This window comes from Nerophis ophidion, linkage group LG23, assembly GCF_033978795.1.
Source record: "Nerophis ophidion isolate RoL-2023_Sa linkage group LG23, RoL_Noph_v1.0, whole genome shotgun sequence".
NCBI classification, from domain to species: domain Eukaryota; kingdom Metazoa; phylum Chordata; class Actinopteri; order Syngnathiformes; family Syngnathidae; genus Nerophis; species Nerophis ophidion.
In genome coordinates this window covers 804,438-830,000 of record NC_084633.1, presented here as the reverse complement: position 1 = coordinate 830,000, position 25,563 = coordinate 804,438, and the positions used below count along the sequence as shown (strand labels likewise).

General features: G+C 38.9%; 1 protein-coding gene and 1 long non-coding RNA gene across 5 annotated transcripts in view; both read left to right on the top strand.

Moving 5' to 3' along the window:
* Positions 1-9,634, top strand: part of LOC133541403 (uncharacterized) — a 12,526-nt gene extending 2,892 nt beyond the window's left edge. Inside the window, exons 2-8 of one of the 3 annotated variants that reach the window (XR_009803868.1) lie at positions 91-225; positions 3,736-3,811; positions 4,728-4,805; positions 5,339-6,026; positions 6,559-6,636; positions 9,195-9,266; positions 9,383-9,634. This is a non-coding gene — a long non-coding RNA (uncharacterized LOC133541403). Of the gene's footprint in view, positions 1-90; positions 226-964; positions 3,812-4,727; positions 4,806-5,338; positions 6,027-6,558; positions 6,637-9,194; positions 9,267-9,382 lie in introns of those variants that run through there. The other 2 variants (XR_009803869.1, XR_009803867.1) reach the window with 2 other exon arrangements.
* srebf2 (sterol regulatory element binding transcription factor 2) overlaps positions 1-25,563 on the top strand; it is an 88,317-nt gene that overhangs the window by 44,774 nt on the left and 17,980 nt on the right. For both annotated transcript variants that reach the window (XM_061884800.1, XM_061884798.1), the window contains 2 exons: positions 20,000-20,132; positions 23,458-23,629. In XM_061884800.1, the coding sequence (XP_061740784.1) occupies positions 20,000-20,132; positions 23,458-23,629 (305 nt within the window). The remainder of the gene's footprint in view (positions 1-19,999; positions 20,133-23,457; positions 23,630-25,563) is intronic.

Sequence of the window (25,563 nt, the reverse complement as noted above, 5' to 3'; positions counted from 1 at the left end):
AGCCTAAATTTAACAGTTTTTGAAGGGTTTGGTTCTTTGTTTTATTTCTGTGTCACTGACTTTTTTCATTTTTATGTGTGGATTTGTTAGGCGCATCAACACATGATATAGACATCGTGCCCAAAAGAAGAGCGAGACGTAATCCTGAGGCTGAAGCTACCGAGTTTATGTGATCTGGATGTGACAAGTCTTGTTTTAAGGCCCAGTGGATCAATGATTGGAAAGGTATGTCTTGTTATGTAACATATCAATGGTGACTGTATCAACATCTCATTTGGATCATTTCCTTACTGTCTAATAGAGGTTGTATTATATGGCTTTAATTAGAAGTGTTTGGAATAACAGCGTTCCACGTCCCAAGAGCTAGCTTCTGTAGCCGAGGATCGGACCGCCAAGTGCCCTGCCTTCGGCTGCCGCCCAGCTCACAATGCACCCGACCTCTATGGCCCCTCGGAGTCTTGTTCACGAGTGGGGGAAGAGTGGATCGTGAGATCGACAGGCGGATCGGTGTGGGGTCTTCAGTAATGCGGACGTTGTATTGATCCGTTGTGGTGAAGAAGGAGCTGAGCCGGAAGGCAAAGCTCTCAATTTACCGGTCGATCTACGTTCCCATCCTCACCTATGGTCATGAGCTTTGGGTCATGACCGGAAGGATAAGATCACGGGTACAAGCGGCCCAAATGAGTTTCCTCCACCGGGTAGGGGTGCTCTCCCTTAGAGATAGGGTGAGAAGCTCTGCCATCCGGGAGGAACTCAAAGTAAAGCCGCTGCTCCTCCACATGGAGAGGAGCCAGATGAGGTGGTTCGGGCATCTGGTCAGGATGCCACCCGAACGCCTCCCTAGGGAGGTGTTTAGGGCACGTCCAACCGGTAGGAGGCCACGGGGAAGACCCAGGACACGTTGGGAAAACTATGTCTCCCGGCTGGCCTGGGAACGCCTCGGGATCCCCCGGGAAGAGCTAGACGAAGTGGCTGGGGAGAGGGAAGTCTGGGCTTCCCTGTTTAGGCTGCTGCCACCGCGACCCCACCTCGGAAAAGCGGAAGATGATGGATGGATGGATGGATGGTATAACAGCGGTATATGAAAACGATGTTACTAATGCTGTTACTTTTACCGGTAACGAGTAAGCTAATAACTTTTATGTACGCTACAACGCTGTTACGATGCGTTTGATGTAATGTGGCATGCTACTTTTGATGTGATTGTATGTCAACAAGACAGCGTTAGAAGCACAAAAGGGTTAGTGCAGGTAATATCTTTTTACTAATGAAAGCAACCCCCGGAAGTAATTACGAACACGATATCAAATAGAAAGAGGCCTCATCCACACACAAACAAAAACATTCAACAGAACTATCTTAACTGCCACTGCTAAGCTAAAAAATACAGCTGAACTATTCTGCTATGTCTGGGCGCTGAAGTCCCACGTTACTTGGCAAAAGGCACAGCTTTTTAAAGGCACACACACACTCTGCTCTCATGAAATGTCTCTCAACTGCATATGCTAGATATTTAAAACTTTTCTTTTTCAAGTAACACATTAATTACAAACCCCGTTTCCATATGAGTTGGGAAATTGTGTTAGATGTAAATCCAAACGGAATAATTTTTTTTACAAATAATAATTAACTTAGAATTTCATGGCTGCAATACGTGCCAAAGTAGTTGGGAAAGGGCATGTTCACCACTGTGTTACATCACCTTTTCTTTCAACAACACTCAATAACCGTTTGGGAACTGAGGAAACTAATTGTTGAAGCTTGGAAGGTGGAATTCTTTCCCATTCTTGTTTTATGTAGAGCTTCAGTCTCCTCTGTCGTATTTTACGCTTCATAATGCACCACACATTTTTGATAGGACTGCAGGCCGGCCAGGAAAGTACCTGCACTCTTTTTTTATGAAGCTGAACACGTGCTGAATGTGGCTTGGCATTGTCTTGCTGAAATAAGCAGGGGCGTACATGAAAAAGTCGGCGCTTAAATGGCAGCAAATGTTGTTCCAAACAGATGGGTAACTTACAGATGTGTAAGTTACCCATGCCTTGGGCACTAATGCACCCCCATACCATCACAGATGCTGGCTTTTGAACTTTGCGTCGATAACATTCTGGATGGTTCGCTTCCCCTTTGGTCCGGATGAAACGGTGTCCAATATTTCCAAAAATAATTTGAAATGTGGGCTCGTCAGACCACAGAACACCTTTCGACTTTGCATCAGCCCATCTTAGATGATCTTGGGCCCAGAGAAGCCGGCGGCGTTTCTGGATGTTGATAATTGGCTTTCGCTTTGCATAATAGAGCTTTAACTTGCACTTACAGATATAGCAACACACTGTATTTAGTGACAGTGGTTTTCTGAAGTGTTCCTGAACTCATGTGGTGATATCCTTTAGAGATTGATGTCGGTTTTTGATACAGTGCCGTCTGAGGGATCGAAGGTCACAGTTATTCAATGTTGGTTTCCAGACATGCCGCTTACGTGGAGTGATTTCTCCGGATTCTCTGAACCTTTTGATGATATCATGGAGCGTAGATGTTGAAATCCCTAAATTTCTTGCAATTGCACTTTGAGAAAGGTTGTTCTTAAACTGTTTGACTATTTGCTCACGCAGTTGTGGACAAAGGGGTGTACCTCGCCCCATCCTTTCCTGTGAAAGACTGAGCATTTTTTGGGAAGCTGTTTTTATAGCCAATCATGGCACCCACCTGTTCCAAATTAGCCTTCACACCTGTGGGATGTCCCAAATAAGTGTTTGATGAGCATTTCTTAACTTTATCAGTATTTATTGCCACCTTTCCCAACTTGTTTGTTGCATGTTGCTGGCATCAATTTCTAAAGTTAATGATTATTTGCACCAAAAAAATGTTTATCAGTTTGAACATCAAATATCAATCAATCAATCAATGTTTACTTATATAGCCCTAAATCACTAGTGTCTCAAAGGGCTGCACAAACCACTACGACATCCTCGGTAGGCCCACATAAGGGCAAGGAAAACTCACACCCAGTGGGACGTCGGTGACAATGATGACTATGAGAACCTTAGAGAGGAGGAAAGCAATGGATGTCGAGCGGGTCTAACATGATACTGTGAAAGTTCAATCCACAATGGATCCAACACAGTCGCAAGAGTCCAGTCCAAAGCGGATCCAACACAGCAGCGAGAGTCCCGTTCACAGCGGAGCCAGCAGGAAACCATCCCAAGCGGAGGCGGATCAGCATCGCAGAGATGTCCCCAGCCGATACACAGGCAAACATATGTTGTCTTTGTAGCATATTCAACTGAATATGGGTTGAAAATGATTTGCAAATCATTGTATTCTGTTTATATTTACATCTAACACAATTTCCCAACTCATATGGAAACGGGGTTTGTACTTAATTTAATAATTATTTACATTTATGAAAGAGTAATTCTGTTTGTAATATAATTTTTAGTCAAGTAACGACTATTATTATTGCTTTTTAAAACAGATATTCCAAACATTGTTAATTGATAAACTGTTTTATCAGGATATGGTGTATTTGCTCTTGCATCAATTGAAAAAGGTTCTTTTGTGGTCGAGTACCGAGGGAAGTTCATCTCAAGACATGAGCGGGACAAGAGACAGAAACCCTCTATAAATATCTTTACTATTTATCTGGCATTATATGCTCATAATGTTAACAACAAAAAGTGCTGATAATGTTATAATTAATAAGTTCTAACATTATTTTTATGTGTTTTGTTGCAGACACCAACTGTTGATGTTCTATCTCAACATTCTCCAGACTCATGTGACCGATAAACCGACTTCATCCCTCCAACAGGTTATTACTTGACTATTTTACTATCCATCCATCAATCCATTTTCTACTACCTGTCCCTTTTTTGGGTTGGCGGGGTGTGCTTGAGCCTATCTGAGCTGCATTCGGGCGGAAGGCGGAGTACACCCTGGACAAGTCGCCACCTCATTACACGGCCAACACAAATAGACAACATTTACACTCACATTCACACACTAGGGCCAATTTAGTGTTGCCAATCAACCTATCCCCAGGTGCATGTCTTTGGAGGTAAGATGAAGCCGGAGTACCCGGAGGGAACCCACGCAGTCACGGGGAGAACATGCAAACTCCACACAGAAAGATCACGAGCCCAGGATTTAACTCAGGACTACTCAGGACCTACGATTTGTGACGCACATGCACTTACCCCTGCTCAACCGTGCTGCCCTATATCTGCTAAAAACTTGACACAACCTATACTTCAAAAGACATTTAATCCTTTTAACCTCTCACAGATCAGTTTATATGACAACATTTTTTAAGCGTACATCCATGTTAGTCTGTGGAATTTACAACTCATGTTTAGCAAAACAGGAGATGTTACAGGTCAGCAACATGAATTCAATATGTGATCACTTGTCATGTACTCATATTGTTTGAACTAAAAAAGACTTCAGTGTGTTTCATATAAGGTCCTCATATTTTTCTGAACCACATTAGTGTGTGTTACAATGTTTAATTCAAAGCTTTAAAATGAGTGTTTCAATCCAGGTCCTCATATTTTCTGAACCACATTTTAGTGAATGTTACATTCTTAAATAATAGTCTAAGAGCTATAACGCTATAATAATCTTTACTGTTTATGTAGAATTATATGCTCAGAATATTATCAACCAAAAGTGGTTGTTAATGTTATAATTAATTAGTTCTGACATTATATTTTTGTGTTTTGTTGCAGACACCAACTGTTGGGGTTCTATCTCAACATTCTCCAGATTCAGATGTGAGCGATAAACCGACTTCATCCCTCCAACAGGTTATTACAAGTCTATTTTTACTATATCTGCTCTAAATGTGACCCAACCTATATTTTGAAAGACATTTATTAATTTTAATCTCTCACAGATCGTTTATATGACAACATTTTCGTAAGAGTACATCCATGTTAGTCAGTAAGGAGTTTGGAACTCATGTTTAGCAAAACAGGAGATGTTACAAGTCAACAACATACATTCTACATGTGACCCCTCGTCATGTCCTTATATTGTTTGAACCAAGAAAGACTTAGGTGTGTTTCATATAAGGTCCTCATATTTTCTAAACCAGATTAGTGTGTGTTACAATGTTAATGTCCAAGCTTTAAAATGTGTGTCTCAATTCAGGTCCTCATATTTTCTGAACCAGATTTTAGTGTGTTTTATATTCTTAATTAATTGTCTAAGAGCTAAAACGCTATAATAATCTTTACTGTTTATGTAGAATTATATGCTCAGAATATTATCAACCAAAAGTGGTTGTTAATGTTATAATTAATTAGTTCTGACATTATATTTTTGTGTTTTGTTGCAGACACCAACTGTTGGGGTTCTATCTCAACATTCTCCAGATTCAGATGTGAGCGATAAACCGACTTCATCCCTCCAACAGGTTATTACAAGTCTATTTTTACTATATCTGCTCTAAATGTGACCCAACCTATATTTTGAAAGACATTTATTAATTTTAATCTCTCACAGATCGTTTATATGACAACATTTTCGTAAGAGTACATCCATGTTAGTCAGTAAGGAGTTTGGAACTCATGTTTAGCAAAACAGGAGATGTTACAAGTCAACAACATACATTCTACATGTGACCCCTCGTCATGTCCTTATATTGTTTGAACCAAGAAAGACTTAGGTGTGTTTCATATAAGGTCCTCATATTTTCTAAACCAGATTAGTGTGTGTTACAATGTTAATGTCCAAGCTTTAAAATGTGTGTCTCAATTCAGGTCCTCATATTTTCTGAACCAGATTTTAGTGTGTTTTATATTCTTAATTAATTGTCTAAGAGCTGAAACTCTGTAATAATCTTTACTATTTATCTGGCATTGTATGCTCAGAGTTTTATCCACAAAAAGTGCTGATAATGTTATAATTAATTAGTTCTGACATTATATTTTTGTGTTTTGTTGCAGAAACCAACTGTTGAGGTTCCATCTCAACATTCTCCAGATTCAGATGTGAGCCATTAACTGACTTCATCCCTCCAACAGGTTATTACATGTCTATTTTTACTATATCTGCTCTAAATGTGACCCAACCTATATTTTGAAAGACATTTATTTATTTTAATCTCTCACAGATCAGTTTATATGACAACTTTTTCGCAAGGGTACATCCATGTTAGTCAGTAGAAAGTTTAGAACTCATGTTTAGCAAAACAGGAGATGTTACAAGTCAACAACATAAATTCTACATGTGAGCACTCGTCATGTCCTTATATTGTTTGAAGCAAGAAAGACTTAGGTGTGTTTCATATAAGGTCCTCATATTTTCTGAACCAGAAAATGTGTGTTACAATGTTAATGTCCAAGCTTTAAAATGTGTGTCTCAATTCAGGTCCTCATATTTTCTGAACCAGATTTTTGTGTGTGTTACATTCTTAATGAATTGTCTAAGAGCTGAAACTCTGTAATAATCTTTACCCTTTATCTGGCATTGTATGCTCAGATTTTTATCAACAAAAAGTGGTGAGAATGTTATAATTAATTAGTTATGACATTATATTTTTGTGTTTTGTTGCAGAAACCAACTGTTGAGGTTCTATCTCAACATTCTCTAGATTCAGATGACAGCCATAAACCGACTTCATCCCTCCAACAGGTTATTACATGTCTATTTTTACTATATCTGCTCTAAATTTGACCCAACCTATATTTTGAAAGACATTTATTAATTTTAATCTCTCACAGATCAGTTTATATGACAACATTTTCATAAGGGTACATCCATGTTAGTCAGTAGGGAGTTTGGAACTCATGTTTAGCAAAACAGGAGATGTTACAAGTCAACAACATAAATTCTACATGTGAGCACTCGTCATGTCCTCATATTGTTTGAACCAAGAAAGTGTGTTTCATATAAGGTCCTCATATTTTCTGAACCAGATTAGTGTGTGTTAAAATGTTAATGTCAAAGCTTTAAAATGAGTGTTTCAATTCAGAAAATGCAGTGCCTCTTGTTTACAGCCGGTTTTTGCAGCGCTGTTTTCATTGATCAAAGTATTTTTTCGGTGGTCGTGTTTTTGGTACATAACTTGTAAATAGTGCGCAAATAATAGGCTATATTTATATAAATACATTCAAACCCCGTTTCCATATGAGTTGGGAAATTGTGTTAGATGTACATATAAACAGGATACAATGATTTGCAAATAATTTTCAACCCCAATTCTGTTGAATATGCTACAAAGACAACATATTTGATGTTAAAACTGCTAAACATTTTTTTTGCAAAGAATTTAGGGATTTTACCATCTACGGTCCGTAAAATTATCAAAAGGTTCAGAGGATCTGGAGAAATCACTGCACGTAAGCGATGTACTGCATTAAAAACCGACATCAGTGTGTAAAAGATATCACCACATGGGCTCAGAAATACTTCAGAAAACCACTGTCAGTTACTACAGTTGGTCGCTACATCTGTAAATGCAAGTTAAAACTCTACTATGCAAAGCAAATGCCATTTATCAACAAGACAGAGGAACGCCGCGGGCTTCGCTGGGCCCGAGCTCATCTAGGATGGACTGATGCAAAGTGGAAAAGTGTTCTGTGGTCTGACGAGTCCACATTTCAAATTATATATGGAAATTGTGGACGTGGTGTTCTCCGGAACAAAGAGGAAAATAACCATCCGGCGCAAAGTTCAAAAGCCAGCATGTGTGATGGTATGGGGGTGTATTAGTGCCCAAAGCATGGGTAACTTACACATCTGAGAAGGCACCATTAATGCTGAATGGTCCATACAGGTTTTGGAGCAACATATGTTGTCATCCAAGCAACGTTATCATGGGCGCCCCTGCTTATTTCAGCAAAACAATGCCAAGCCACGTGTTACAACAGCGTGTCTTCGTAGTAAAAGAGTGCGGGTACTTTCCTGGCCCGCCTGCAGTCCAGACATGTCTCCCATCGAAAATGTGTAGCGCATTATGAAGCGTAAAACACGACAACTTAAGCTTTACATCAAGCAAGAATGGTAAAGAATTCCACTTTCAAAGCTTCAACAATTAGTTTCCTCAGTTCCCAAACGTTTATTGAGTGTTGTTAAAAGAAAATGTGATGTAACACAGTGGTGAACATGCCCTTTCCCAACTACTTTGGCACGTATTGCAGCCATGAAATTCAAAGTTAATTATTATTTGCAAAAAAAAAAAAGTTTGAGTTTGAACATCAAATATGTTGCCTTTGTAATGCTTTCAATTGAATATGGGTTGAAAAGGATTTGCAAATCATTGTATTCCGTTTATATTTACATCTAACACAATTTCCCAACTTTTATGGAAACGGGGTTTGTATATATATTAGTGCTGGGCAATGATTAACATTTTTAATCGAAGTTAATCGCACTATTTCTCTTATTAATCGCGATTAACTGCATTGTATACGCAAAGCCCAATAATGAATTCAAAAGTAGTGTGTAGTGCACCTTTATTGGAATATTCTCCCACATGAAAAAAAGCGCCAAAACATTTGTTGTGCAAACACAATTTAAATCAGTCCTTGTTAAACAGTAGCAGTTAAATAGCAAATTTTATGAAAATCAACTCAAAAAAGGTAAATACAAACATTTAAGCTTATTGCCACTGCCAAGGTATTTAAGTTATCTTGTTTGTTATGGAAAATAAATATAATCTACATACAAATCTCTGAGCCACAATCATAACATCTGAACAGGCAATTTCTGAGGTAACAGCAGAAACATTTTTTTTTTTATCAGGGATCTTATGTTTAAAAAACTTATATTATAGGTAGTGCGCTGTTTTAGGGAATTTTTGATCAAATTATCCGTAGTAGCAATATTAATAATGTTGTGTTTATTCTGCGTAGTGGACTTAAAATAATTATGACCATATCTGTTTGCTTGGTGCTTTGATAAACTGAACGCATCATATACATGGTACTATATTGTAATGTTATGAGCCAGGGGAAAAAATAACTACCCTACCCAGCATGCAACAGGAGTGAGGAGCATGTATAGGTTGTGTCGCCATGACGGCATCTTGTATGTTGTGATATGCAGGCTCTGAAAGCAAATGTTAAGAACTCAGCCAACACTCCTCGTCTGCATTATTGATAAATAGACAGACAACACATACTCCGCTGCTTCACAAAGCACAATATGTTAAATGTTTACTTTTACAGTTTTCTAATTCTTCCCTTCAGATTGACAGCAGGACAAATCGCTGGAAGTAGGTATGTCTCAAGCTTCTTCCACTTGGTCCACTCCAAAGCGGGGTAAATAAATAATCCACATCATTTACTAGAATATTATATTACGTTTTGCACCTTTTCACTGTGTTATAGTAATTTTTCCTTCAGTAAGAAATTGTATTTTGTCTCCTTTATGACAGCTGCAAAGGGGAAGAAGTGGAAGCAGTTGAATGACACATGTTGCATTTTGTAACTGGCAACAAAGTACCAGGTAAAAAAGATTGTGAAGCCTGCCTCCATAAAGAACTAGTAGCTCTACAGGACAGAGATTGGCTTGCCATCAAGTACTACATCCATAACAGAATTATATTAAAAAAAGGGGAAAAAAATGTTTTCCCACATCTTCTGTGGTAGTTTGAGTATGTTACCAGCAATTAAAAAAGCAAAATAAACAGCAAGCGTTTTGTATTTATTCCAGATAATTCTTAGCGACAAAATCCACAAAAACAATTCAGTTACACTTAGTCGACAATTACATTTATACCCATGTTTCTTTTAAACTCTTCTTGGTTTTAGATTACAGTAGCATGGGATTGGGATTTTTTAAAATGACAACACATCAACTAAACCAACTCAGGTGGTTTTGTTAAGTCTCTGATGTCATTAGCCTCATATGTCACATGAACCTGAAATCTTTAACACTCTGTGACGTCATGGTCATCATATGTCACATAAACTTGAAATCTTAAACACTCTGTGACGTCATGGTCGTCATATGTCACATAAACTTGAAATCTTAAACACTCTGTGATGTCATGGTCATCATATGTCACATGAACCTGAAATCTTAAACACTCTGTGATGTCATGGTCATCATATGTCACATGAACCTGAAATCTTAAACACTCTGTGATGTCATGGTCATCATATGTCACATGAACCTGAAATCTTAAACACTCTGTGATGTCATGGTCATCATATGTCACATGAACCTGAAATCTTAAACACTCTGTGATGTCATGGTCATCATATGTCACATAAACTTGAAATCTTAAACACTCTGTGATGTCATGGTCATCATATGTCACATGAACCTGAAATCTTAAACACTCTGTGATGTCATGGTCATCATATGTCACATAAACTTGAAATCTTAAACACTCTGTGATGTCATGGTCATCATATGTCACATGAACCTGAAATCTTAAACACTCTGTGACGTCATGGTCGTCATATGTCACATAAACTTGAAATCTTAAACACTCTGGTCTTCATATGGCACCTAAACCTGACAAGTCCTCATATGTACCGTAAAAATCAGGTTCAGAAAAAAACAAAAGAGTTGCAAAAATCTCAATAGACCACTGTGTTTCTAAAATTCTGGTTCACTAACCGTCTGATTCCCAGGCCTGCAGGACCATTGGAAAGGCATGTCCCCATATGTCACGTTTTTGTCATAAGTCCTCATATGTCACCCAAACACGTATGTGTGTGTGTGTGTGTGTGTGTGTGTGTGTAAATATATATATATATATATACACACACGTGTGTGTATATTTGTGTGTATTTATGTATATATGTAGGTGTATTTATGTAGATGTATGTATATATATATATATGTGTTTTAATATATGTATGTATATGTATTTGTATTTATGTATATATGCATATGTATTTATGTATGTGTGTGTATATATGTATATGTATACATATGTGTATGTATGTGTTAATATGTATACATATGTGTATGTATGTGTGTATATGTATACACATACATATATGTATGTATATATGTTGTGTACATATGTATATATGTGTGTGTATATATATATATATGTGTGTGTGTGTGTATATATATGTATATGTATGTATATATATGTGTGTGTGTGTGTGTGTGTGTGTGTGTGTGTGTGTGTGTGTGTGTGTGTGTGTGTGTGTGTGTGTGTGTGTGTGTGTGTACATACATACATACATACATACTAACTACTGGAGCAATGGATCAACATTGATCCGTGATCCGTTCAGATTAGTTTCTTCGGATCGGCACACACCTAATCTGCGGTTTGGTTTATGAAAAATAAAAAAGTTTGCGCATGTTCTTTCCACACACAGCGTAGTCATGGCAAGCGGAGTAACGGAGGAGCTTGAACGCCCGGCGCCACTTAAATCCCCTGTATGGGAGAATGTTGACTTCCCTGTCAAATACAATGATGAAGGAAAGAGGTTAGTGGATAAAACCGTGACTGTGTGTAATCTAGCATGGCCACGCACTTGAAGCGACATCACCTTGGTGTTTCACTGACAGGAGTGAAAACGAAGGCTGCGCCATTTAAGCAGCCCCTTGTTGAACAATCAGCCATCACAAATGCCATCGGTGTGTTTCTAGGTGCAGACATGAGGGTTTTAAGCACATGCTCAAAGTGCTTGAGCCACGTTACGACACTCGTTCACGCATGCACTTCAGCAATAAGATTGTGGCAGATTTTTATGAGGAGGCATTGTGAATGAACTATCCCGAGTATCATCTTTAGCGCTCACGACAGACGGGTGGAGGTCCAGGGGAACTATGTGATAACTGCTCACTTCATCACAGCAGACTGGGAGATGAGAAGACACGCCCCCTCTACAAGAGTCACCTTCCGCAGGTACTGACACAAGTAGTGGAGGAATGGAAGATAAAGATACTAATATCTCAGTCACAACTGATAATGCAAAAAATCTAATAAATGCAGTGAATGAGGCAGGACTGGGGCCACAGATAGGTGTTTTGCACATGTAGTGAATTTGGGTTCACAGAAAGGAATCTCAGTCAATAGGATGGAGCGCCTCCTTGGAAGGATCAGGAAGGTGGTTTCCTACTTCCACTGAAGCACAACAGCTGCTTATGTGCTTAAGACAAAGTAAGAAATGCTAAAGCTGCCTACTCATAAGCTCATACATGATTTCCCAACAAGATGGAACTCCACTTATATATTGGAGCAGAAAGGAGCTATGTACTCTGCATTGACCGACAAGACCCTAAAAACAAATGTCAGAGACATCATCACCCTGTCTGATGATGATGATGTGAGCGTGGCAGAGGAGGTCCTCCAGGTGCTTAAACCCCTAAAAACTGTTACATCTCTGCTGAGCACTGAAACTCAATCATCTGTGTCAATGATCTGAAAACAAGGATTTTACAATCCATGGCTCCAAGTGTGGAAGACCGCACCATCACTCCAGATGTCAGACTTTATTTCACTATCTATGTTTCAAGGAAGTTGTGCCTTCTTATGTTGCTTAAGCATGTGCACTCAAGCACTTTTAGCATGTGTTTAAAACTCTTGTTTTGCACAAGCGAAAATGGCCTCATGTCTGCACCTATAAACACACCGATTGAATGTAGCGGGGAGTTCAAGCTCCTCCATTACGCCGTTCGCCATGACTATGCTGTGCGTGGACTGAACATTGGAACAATTTTTGGATAACGTGTGTGCCGAACCTAAGATATTGATCCGAACGGATCAATGTTGATCCGTTTCACCGCTAACGTGTATGTATATATGTATACAGATATTTGTATACATATATACACGTGTGTGTGTGTGCGTGTGTATATATATACATCCAGCCATCCATTTTCTACCGCTTATTCCCTTTTGGGTCGCGGGGGGCGCTGGTGCCTATCTCAGTTACAATCAGGCGGACAAGTCGCCACCTCATCGCAGGGCCAACACAGTTAGACAGACAATATTCACACTCAAATTCACACACAAGGGCCAATTTAGTGTTGCCAATCCACTTATCCCCAGGTGCATGTCTTTGGAGGTGGGAGGAAGCCGGAGTACCCGAAGGGAACCCACGCAGCCAAGGGGAGAACATGCAAACTCCACACAGAACTATCCAGAGCCCGGGATTAAACCCAGGACTACTGAGGACCTGTGAGGCAGACGCATTAACCCCTCTGCCACCGTCGTGCGCGATATATATATGTGCATATATATATATATATATGTGCATATATATATATATATATATATATATATATATATGTATATATATATATGTATATATGTGTATGTATATATATATATATATATATATGTATATATATATATATATGTATACATGTGTATGTATGTATGTATGTACAGTGGGGCAAAATAGTATTTAGTCAGCCACCGGTTGTGCAAGTTCTCCCACTTAAAATGATGACAGAGGTCTGTAATTTTCATCATAGGTACACTTCAACTGTGAGAGACAGAATGTGAAAAAAAAAATCCAGGAATTCACATTTAAAGAATTTATTTGTAAATTATGGTGGAAAATAAGTGTTTGGTCAACCATTCAAAGCTCTCACTGATAGGAGGTTTTGGCTCAAAATCTCACGATACATGGCCCCATTCATTCTTTCCTTAACACGGATCAATCTTCCTGTCCCCTTAGCAGAAAAACAGACCCAAAGCATGATTTTTTCACCCACATGCTTCACAGTAGGTATGGTGTTCTAAGCATGCAACTCAGTATTCTTCTTCCTCCAAACACGACGTGTTGAGTTTATACCAAAAAGTTCTATTTTGGTTTCATCTGACCACATGACTTTCTCCCAATCCTCTACTGTATCATCCATGTGCTCTCTGGCAAACTTCAGACGGGCCTGGACATGCACTGGCTTAAGCAGGGGGACACGTCTGGCACTGCAGGATTTGATTCCTTGTCGGCGTAGTGTGTTACTGATGGTAACCTTTGTTACTTTGGTCCCAGCTCTCTGCAGGTTATTCGCCAGGTCCCCCCGTGTGGTTCTGGGATTTTTGCTCACCGTTCTCATGATCATTTTGAACCCACGGGATGAGATCTTGCGTAGAGCCCCAGATCGAGGGAGATTATCAGTGATCTTATATGTCTTCTATTATCTGATAATTGCTCCCACGGTTGATTTTTTTCACACCTAGCTGCTTGCCTATTGTAGATTCACTCTTCCCAGTCTGGTGCAGGTCTACAATTATTTCCCTGGTGTCCTTTGACAGCTCTTTGGTCTTGGCCATAGTGGAGTTTATGGTCTGACTGTTTGAGGCTGTGGACAGGTGTCTTTTATCCAGATAACAAGTTCAAACGAGTGCCATTAATACAGGTAACGAGTGGAGGATAGAAGAGCTTCTTAAAGAAGTTACAGGTCTGTGAGAGCCAGAGATCTTTCTTGTTTGAAGTGACCAAATACTTATTTTCCACCATAATTTATAAATAAATTCTTTAAAATTCCTACAATGTGAATTCCTGGATTTTTTTTTCACATTTTGTCTCTCACAGTTGAAGTGTACCTATGATGAAAATTACAGACCTCTGACATCATTTTTAGTGGGAGACCTTGCACAATCGGTGGCTGACTAAATACTTTTGCCCCACTGTGTGTGTGTGTGTATATATATATATATATATATATATATATATATATATATATACATATATACACAAACCCCGTTTCCATATGAGTTGGGAAATTGTGTTAGATGTAAATTTAAACGGAATACAATGATTTGCAAATCATTGTCAACCCATATTCAGTTGAATATGCTACAAAGACAACATATTTGATGTTCAAACTGATAAACTTTTTTTTTTTCAAATAATCATTAACTTTAGAATTTGATGCCAGCAACACGTGACAAAGAAGTTGCGAAAGGTGGCAATAAATACTGAGAAAGTTGAGGAATTCTCATCAAACACTTATTTGGAACATCTCACAGGTGTGCAGGCTAATTGGGAACAGGTGAGTGCCATGATTGGGTATAAAAACAGCTTCCGTGATATGCTCAGTCATTCACAAACAAGGACGGGGCGGAGGTCAGCACTTTGTGAACAAATGTGTGAGCAAATCGTCAAACAGTTTAAGAACAACATTTCTCAACGAGCTATTGCAAGACATTTAGGAATTTCACCATCTCAGGTCCAGAGAATCTAGAGAAATCACTGAACATAAGCAATGATATAACGGACTTTCATTCCCTCAGGCGGTACTGCATCAAAAAGCGACATCAGTGTGTAAAGGATATCACCACATGGGCTCAGGAACACTTCAGAAAACCACTGTCAGTAACTACAGTTTGTCGCTACATCCGTAAGTGCAAGTTAAAACTATTATGCAAAGCCAAAGCCATTTAGCAACGATACCCAGAAACGCCGTGGGCTTCTCTGGGCCCGAGCTCAGCTAAAATGCACTGATGCAAAGTGGAAAAGTGTTCTGTGGTCTGACGAGTCCACATTTGTTCTTTTGGAAACAATGAACATCGTGTCATCCGGACCAGAGAGGAAAAGAACCATCAGGACTGTTCTAGGTGCAAAGTTGAAAAGCCAGCATCTGTGATGGTATTGGGGTGTATTAGTGCCCAGGGCATGGGTAACTTACACATCTGTGAAGGCACCATTAATGCTGAAAGGTACATACAGCTATTGGAGCAACATATGCTGCCATCCAAGCAACGTTATCATGGACAACCCTTACTTATTTCAGCAAGACAATACCAAGTCACTTGTTACAACAGCGTGGCTTCATAGTAAAAGAGTGCAGGTACTAGAGTGGCCTGCCTGTAGTCCAGACCTGTCTCCCATTGAAAATGTGTGGGGCATTATGAAGCCTAAAATACCACAACGGAGACCCCGGACTGTTGAACAACTTAAGCTGTACATCAAACAAGAATGGGAAATTAAAGCTGCAAGCAGCGTTGGTCGGGTCCGCCGTTGGCCGACGCCGCCGCCGCCGCCGCCGTGTCCCGAGTCCCATTCCTAGTCAGACCTCCATAGAAGTCTTTGTTTCATCACTCTACGACATTCCTAACAGAATTTACAAGCAGTTTTATCAGTTTATTTTCCTAGGGGGCGCTAGAGCACAATTTTCATTTTTGGGGTTTGGTTTTTTTATTGGATGGCAATTTTCACCAGTCCTGATGTGTGTGTAAAATTTGGTGAGTTTTGAAGCATGTTAAGGGGGTCAAATTATAGATTTGCGTTTCTGGATGTTGTTGATAAATGGCTTTCGCTTGGCATTGTATAGCTCTAACTTGCACTTTGAAGCATTTTAAGGGGGTCAAATTTCAGTTCAAAGAGGCAAAAAAGGCATATTTTGCGAAAATGTTGTTTTGAAGGGGTTTTTGCCAACTTCCTGTTGATTTTAGGAACAGAAGTGTTTATTGGAAATGTAGGTCTAAGTCAGACCTACACAGAGGTTTTTGTTTCATGTCTCTACGACATTCCTAACGGAAGTTACAAGCAGTCCGTTTTTTGTCTCTTCCTAGGGGGCGCTAGCGGGCAATTTTCATTTTCGGGGTTTGGTTGCTTAATAAGTTGGTCTGCCGCTCCATACCGATGTGTGTGTCAAATTTGGTGATTTTTGAAGCATGTAAAGGGGGCCAAATTAGGGTGCGAAGGTGCGAGCGCGCCTCTGTTTCCTCTTCCTAGGAGCAGTTTTTTCTGTGTTTTATTAAAAAATTGCGATAGAGCGCAATTTTGAGTTTTAAGGTTTGGTTTTTTCACTAGATCGCAATTTCTGCCAGTCCTGATGTGTGTGCCAAGTTTGGTGAGTTTTGAAGCATTTTAAGGGGGTCAAATTAAAGCTCAAAGAGGCAAAAATAGCGGTTTTTTGCGAAAATGTTGCTTTGAATGAGTTTTTTCAAAATTTCTGTTGATTTTGGGTATAGACGTTTTCAATTGGAAATGTAGGTCTTAGTCAGACCTACACAGAGGTTTTTGTTTCATGTCTCTACGACATTCCTAACGGAAGTTACAAGCAGTCTGTTTTTTGTCTCTTCCTAGGGGGCGCTAGCTTGCAATTTTAATTTTTGGGGTTTGGTTGCTTAATAAGTTGGTCTGCCGCTCCATACCGATGTGTGTGTCAATTTTGGTGAGTTTTGAAGCATGTTAAGGGGGTCAAATTAGGGTGCGAAGGTGCGAGCGCGCCTTGGGTTGCTGTCCCCGAGCCCCACGGCAGGAGAAGCCTTGGTGCCACTATTTAATGCATTGTGAAAGTAATGCAGTTGTTGTATCTAAGTGAAAATATCAAGCTCCCTGTTGATTTTTGCCAAAGTATGTTAATTATTCAAATGTAGGTCTAAGTCAGACCTACATAGTGGTTTTTGTTTCATGTCTCTACGACATTCCTAACGGAAGTTACAAGCAGTTTTGTCTTTGTTTTCTTCCTAAGAGCAGTTTGTCTGTGTTGTATTCCTAGGGGGCGCTAGAGCACAATTTTGAGTTTTGGGGTTTGGTTTTTTCACTAGATTGCAATTTCTGCCAGTCCTGATGTGTGTGCCAGGTTTGGTGAGTTTTGAAGCATTTTAAGGGGGTCAAATTACAGCTCAAAGAGGCAAAAATGAAATTTTTTAGGAAACTTTGCGCAGGGGATCTTTAAAGGCGCGTAAAATCAAAACCTTAAAACTTATCAAAACTTTGATCTATACTTTTAATCAGAAGGGTTCAAACTCTCTCCTGTGCGAGTTTGAAGCCGAAACGACAAACGCACTGGGAGGAGTATCGATTTGAAAAAGGTGACGGGTTTTTACAAAAACTTTTATTTTGAAGGGGTAATTGTCAACTTCCTGTTGATTTTTTCTGCTAGCTGTCAATTACTAAAATGTAGGTCTAAGTAAGACCTACATAGAAGTTTTTGTTTCATGTCTTTCCGACATTCCTACCGGAAGTTACAAGCAGTTTTGTCTGTGTTTTCTTCCTAGAAGCAGTTTTTTCTGTGTTTTACTCAAAAATTGCGCTAGAGCGCAATTTTGAGTTTTAAAAAAAAAAAATTTTCATTAGATCCCAATTTCTGCCATTCCTGATGTGTCTGCCAAGTTTGGTGAGTTTTGAAGCATTTTAAGGGGCTCAAATTACAGCTCAAAGAGGCAAAAATTTCATTTTTTGTGAAAATTTTGCTTTGAATGGGTTTTTGCAAAATGTCCGTAAATTTTTGCCCCAGAAGATACAATTATGAAATTTAGGTCGAAGTCAGACCTACATAGAGGTTTTTGTTTCATGTCTCTACGACATTCCTAACGGAAGTTACAAGCAGTCTCTTTTTTTTTTCTTCCTAGGGGGCGCTATTGCGCAATTTTGATTTTTATGATTTGGCTGCCTAATATGTTGGGAAGGCATGAAAGACCGACGTGTGTGTCAAATTTGGTGAGTTTTGAAATATGTTAAGAGGGTGAAATTGGGGCGCGACGGTGCGGAAGAAAGAAAGAAAGAAAGAAAGAATAAAACGCAGCAGGAACAATAGGGTCCTTGCCTATGGCAAAGGACTCCTGTGGAGTCCTTTGCCATAGGCAGGGCGGACCCTAATAATTCCACCTGAAAAGCTTCAAAAATGTGTGTCCTTAGTTCCCAAAGGTTTATTGAGTGTTGTTAAAAGAAAAGGTGATGTAACACAGTAGTAAACATGCCCTTTCCCAACTACTTTGGCACGTGTTGCAGCCATGAAATTCTAAGTTAATTATTATTTGCAAAAAAAAAAAAAAGTTCATGAGTTTGAATATCAAATATCATGTCTTTGTAGTGCATCCATCCATCCATTTTCTACCGCTTATTCCCTTTTGGGGTCGCGGGGGGCGCTGGCACCTATCTCAGCTACAATCGGGCAGAAGGCGGGGTACACCCTGGACAAGTCGCTACCTCATCGCAGGGCCAACACAGACAGACATTCAATTGATTATGGGTTGAAAAGGATTTGCAAATCATTGTACTCCGTTTATATTTACATCCAACACAATTTCCCAACTCATGGAAACAAGATTTATATATATATATATATATATATATATATATATATATATATATATATATATATGTATATGTATATATATATATATATATACATATATATATATAAATATATATATATGTGTGTATAATGTGAATGTTGTATTTCTATCTGTGTTGGCCCTGTGATGAGGTGGCAACTTGTCCAGGGTGTATGCGCCTTCCGCCCTAATGCAACTGAGATAGGCAACAACAACCCCCGCGACCCCAAAAGGGACAAGCGGTAGAAAATGGATGGATATTTTTTTTTTTTTAAATACACACACACATATATATATATATATATATATATATATATATATATAAAACTGTATATACATACAGTACAGGCCTAAAGTTTGGACACACCTCATTCAGGCCCATCGCTGGACCGCTAAAAAATATAATATTATTATTTATTGTCAATTTAGTTAGAAATTATTTTAGCGCTGGGCAGTTGAATGTACATTTTTTAAATCCGTTTTTAAGTCCCTACTTTTGTATTTTAAAAAATAGTATTTGATTTTTAATCAGCCTGACCAAAGCCTTGATAGTAATATTTGTGATTAACACATGGTTTTGTATCATTCGACAAGATTGTAAACTGCAAGTAGGTTGAATATATAATTATGGAATTATGGAGTAAGATTACTATTTCGGGGTTAATAGTGAGCCCCTGTGTAGTGGAAAAGTTGTGCCCTGAGGTTAAAAATGGTTAAGAACCCCGATTTTGACAACAAAAAAATGTGTTGAATGTGGATTAGAATCATCATAGGTTGCAATGACGTTAAACTATTCAGTTAAGTACACCAAATATGGGCCTGTGTGTTTGAGACCCCTGTCGTTGACACAAAGTAACGAACCAACGGTGTGGCGTACGAACATGTGTTCATGGTTGGCAGGTCTGCGTTATGTATATTGGAAAAGACAGCAGAACAAATGTGCAAGATTTCCTGAGTACACTTTTCTTTTTCGAAACGTCACAGCCAGACACGATCAGAAAGGCGTCAACTCTTTGTCCTCAAAATATCTTTGTTTTTCTCCGTTTTGTCTGCCAGTGAGAGATCCGGTGAGTCGTTGGTGGGCTTTAGTACTGAAGGCCGCTGTCTATTGGCTTCAGGGTGAGGATGCCACTGTGAGGTCACTGCTGGCAGATACCGAGAGAATGCCGGGGGCTCTGCAGACTGGAAAGTAAGTGTTTTGTCTGCTAACTCATTATAAGGTCATCAAATGTACTTCACAGGCTTTAACATATACTTTTTACAGTCTTTAAAGCAGTGGTTCTCAAACTTGGCTCTCCATAATGACCAACAATAAAATACAGTAGCGTAGTCTGCCTAAATATTCATTAAAAAGAAGGCAGAGGTTTTGTTTACCAAGTATTTATAATAGTTTAACATTACACACAGTTTGAACAGTAACACTGTGTTTCAATATTTTATTATTTGATGTGATTATTTGATGTACTACTAGATGGAGCCTGTGGGCCGTGCCACAGTTTGAGAATCAGTGCTTTAAAGGATTTATTTAAGGGGTAACTGCACTTCTTTTGGAATTTTGCCTACTGTTCACAATCATTTAGAGGCAACAAGACAAAAGTTTTTTTTTACATTTTAACGTAAACATTTTCTCATTTTAGGTGGCTAGCAATGCAGCTAATAGGAGCAATCAATTCTACCTCTAAAACACTTTAAAATGCATTTAAAACTGTTAACAATCATTCATTTACATTTTGTAACCTGTACAAATACCAAGCTGTAGAAACTTTGATATTGTAAGAGTAAAAACTGAGGATCTGTTTTGTTAGCGTAGTAACACATTGGCGTGCTACGGTGTTAGCCATAAAAGCTACTTACAGCAATCGGTAAGCTAGTTTATTTGTCAGCACAAAACGCGTTTAGGTTTGTAATGCAAAACACAATTCAATAGGACACCAATCTGTACTGAGTGAAAAACATGAACAATCATATCACGGTATCTGTAATGTATTATTTCATGTTTTTTTGTACATAGCTACATACTGTACATAGTACATACTGTAGTTGTAATAACACGCTTGATGGACAGTTGTGCGTTTGTCTCCAGCTGGCCGGCGACGCTTTTTCCGGTTTGTTTGGGCAAGCACTCCATTAATGTCGAAAAAGCTTGACTTCATATTCCACATTTATAGCGCCAAAGTCACTTTCTCTTCACTCTCTCAGTTTTCGTCTGCTTCAATGTCTCACCCTTCCTTCATGCTTGCTTCTAGAACCAGCAGTTCATCATCCCTATCAATTCATCCTCCCTATATTCAGCTTAAAAAAGATAAGGTTGTGAATCCTCATTTGTCTAATAATTAGTTGTTACCAGAAGTCGGAAGTGCCCTGCTATGTAAACTGAAATAAATGCCCGGAGGAAGTCAGTCCCGCCAATGATTAAAATTACCTAAATAATGTACATATTACATATTGTTATGAAGGTGTCTGTTACTATATTATATATATACACTTGTAGTGTGTATATTGTATGTGTTACATATTGTTATGAAGATGTCTGTTACTACATTATATATATACAGTATATATAGGGGCGGCATGGCGTAGTGGGTAGAGCGGCCGTGCCAGAAACCTGAGGGTTGCAGGTTCGCTTCCCACCTATTGACATCAAAGTCGCTGCCATTGTGTCCTTGGGCACCCTTTGCCCCCGGTGCCGCTCACACTGGTGAATGAATGATTGGTGGTGGTCGGAGGGGCCGTAGGCGCAAACTGGCAGCCACGCTTCCGTCAGTCTACCCCAGGGCAGCTGTGGCTACAGATGTAGCTTACCACCACCGGGTGTGAATGAATGATGGGTTCCCACTTCTCTGTGAGCGCTTTGAGTATATAACAATAAAAAAGCGCGATATAAATCTAATCCATTATTATTATTATTAATATATATACTTGCAGTATGTATATTGTACATATTACATATTGTTATGAAGCTGTCTGTTACTACATTATATATATACATGTTGTGTGTATATTGTACATACTAAATATTGTTATGAAGCTGTCTGTTACTACTTTATATATATATATATAGTTGCAGTGTGTATATAGTACCAGGGTTTCCTGCAGCACTTTGCTGTTAAGGTGGCCTAGAAAGCTGTCCGCTTCGTACTGCCTCTGTCAGTTAGTCTCTGCAGCACCCAGCATTGTCCCACCCACAGAACCATCTGATTGGTTACACGCATAGCGGTAACAGTCAAGGAGCAGTGCATATTCAGAGTGCATGTAACAGCCAATCATCAGTGTGTATTCAGAGCGCATGTAGTCAGTGCTACTGCGGTGTGGTAAGCAGAAAGGTGTTTAGCAGGTAAGCATAAGGCAGCGAACTCTCCCAAAATTATAATAAACACCTCCCAGTCAACTACTAGTAACATCACCAATACCAAATGCTGTAATAAATTAAGCATGATGAGTTGAGCACATGTCAGCATGTGGCCCCACTTTTAACCCATTTTTTAAAACGCTTATTGGAAACGCTTATTAATCTGACTTAAGTCATTATTTTGTGATTATTTTGACTTAGTAAATAATTATTTTGTCATTATTCTGACTTAGTAAATTGCTAAGTCAAAATATTGACTTACTAAGTCATAATAATGACATACTTGGTGTTGTGCGACTATCAGAAACAAATCAGACATTGAGAGTAGGAAGCAGTCTGAGACGCTGGGTCCAAGGATGCAACATGAAGTCATTACTGCAGTTTGAGGGTGATTTATTTTCCCTTTTAGTAAAAAGCAAAAATTACATGCAGATGGATCTGCAGGACTGTATGGACAAGACTATGATTGAAAAAGATAGCCTGTCACGGTCAACAGAAGTAACCATACACCTCTCTATATATAAGACAAAAAGGATTCGCAGGCAGGTGCAGGTGTTATTCATTCAGCAATCATTCCCCCCCCACACATACACATCTTATCTATATATATATATATATATATTTATATATAAAATATGTACTTGCATCGTGTATATTCTACATATCATATATTGTTATGAAGGTGTCTACTACATTTTAAATATATACTTGCATTGTGTATATTCTACATATCATATATTGTTATGAAGGTGTCTACTACATTTTAAATATATACTTGCAGTGTGTATATAAAACATATTACATATTGTTATGATGGTGTCTGTTACTACATTGTGTATATACTTGCAGTGTGTATATAAAACATATTACATATTGTTATGAAGGTGTCTGTTACTGCATTATATATATATATATATACTTGCAGTGTGTATAAAACGTCGATGGAGGGTTTTGAAGTTGTCTTAGAGGCTTTGAAGGCTACAACGGTGACTCTCATTGGCCACATTCTGCAAGCATTTTCTATCCTCTTTAAAATTCTATAAAGAAAACCCACATATGTGTTCTTGTCTCATAATGATTTTGAACGACAACATTCTAAAAAAAAGTGCAGTTTTCCTTTAAGGATCATTTCCTCATTGTATTGTTGTCCTCTTTTTGGTTTCAGACACCCACTGCCCAGAGCTGTGCTGTTACTATGCAAGTCAGTTCAGAAGAGTCTGTTGCCTCTGAAGGGAGACGGGACACAAGCCTGCCTGTCCAGTTGTCACCAAGCCAGCAATTACCTACGCTCCAGCATCTCTTTGCACCTCGGCCAGCCGGAGAGTTGTCTAGACCAGGTAGAAATCAAACAATATTGTTGTTAAATCTGTTTCACTACAGCGTTTGGGTTTGTGGTAGTAGGCCTTGGAAAATATTTTTGGGGAAAATGCAATCTCTTCTTTTTGGATGGGCACCGAATTCAGCATTTTTATTGGTACTGGGCACCGAACAGTGCCATATTTTGAAACCTTTAATGCACACATATCACATCCGGTTGCAAACTCGGCAACAGCTGAAGCATTTGGCCGGGATAGAAGGAAGTCAAGCACTCAGTTGGAGTGCCTCGAAGTATAAGGCACATTGCCCATGAACGGGTGGATTTGGGTCTATTTTTATACATAAGGCGCATTAAAGGGGTCATATTAATGATTTTTTTTGTACATTTAAAACACGTCCTTGTGGTCTACATAACATGTAATGGTGGTTTCAATGTTGCATAGATTGTTTTAAAGACCATCTTCAAGTCGTCTATTCAGAGTGCGCAGTTTGGTGGACGGGTCTTATTTACGTGCTTCCACTTAGACAGCGTCTTCTCCCCGTTATCTTTGTTGTACCGGTAATTGTTAGTGCTTCCATAGCGAAGCTACTGACAGATATGAGTTAGAGGTGTACGCTACTTTGTATTAGAAATGGCAACAGCGGAGGATAAATGCCCCACAACAAGAGGATAGGGGAAAATAATGAGCTTGTTGAGTACAACAGCAGACGCACGCACATTTTCGGGACTTCTGCAGATCCCAAATACACAAGAGTTAGAACAAATAGTTAAGAAAAGTTGGTTTTACATAATACTGTGAAATAAAAAACATATATATGTCTTATTATTGGTGCCATTTTGGGTCCTTAATAATACAGGTATGTTTTATTTTTACAAAATGTGCTAGCTTGATGCTAATTGCTATACACATACTACCATTTATCATTAGCGATTTTACACGGCAATTTCAACACTTAAATGTGGTGTTGAAAACTACAACTGAGATGCACGTTGCAATCAAACTGCTGGTGTGTAATATGCAATACTTAAGAGCTTACAATGACAGAAATGTGTAAGAAAACAAGATAAGTGGACATCACAGCTGAATGTTGAATTAAACTTAGTTTTGTTTTTTTAAACAATAAACATTTATTGACAAGACATTTTAATGTTTTTAAATTTGAACACAAATATACAGAACATTCTTACCGGTATCAGTATTATCTGAAATTTCTGGACGAGACGGATTGATTGATTGAATAATTGAAACTTCTATTAATAGATTCCGTACAATTGACCACTAAATGGTAACACCTGAATACGTTTTTCAACTTCTTTAAGTCGGGTTCCACGTAGGGCTGGGCGATATGACCTTTTTTTAATGTCGGGATATTTTTTAGGCCATATTGCGATACACGATATATATCTCGATATTTTGCCTTAGCCTTGAATTAACACTAGATGCATATAATCACAGCAGTATGATGATTCTATGTGTCTACATTAAAACATTCTTCTTCCTACTGCATTAATATATCCTCATTTTAAACTTTCATGCAGAGAAGGAAAATATGTAAAGATTTTTCATACGGTGTTGATCTGGAAATGTTTGCCTCGGCATTTTGATGGTGTGGGCGTGTGGCACCGACTGGAGATGTTGACATGCGGAGTAATCACTCTTCATTTTCTAGCAGGTGACTTTTCAAATGATGCTACATATTAGCAGTAATGCTACGTTTAATAGCAGAGCTTCTGCCCCACAGTTGACAAATTACGGTTGTCTGTTCAACATATTCCCACTTGAAGCCAAACCACCGCCAGACGATGGACCCCCTCTGCTGTTTTTCGTGGGAATTAATTCTTCCTTCATTTGTTACCAGATTCGCACCTTCTTTCTCTCGTACTACAACTCGCACGGCTGCGCTAGCATCGCAGCTAACGTTACCAGTGCTGCTACCTCTCTGCTACGCGAAG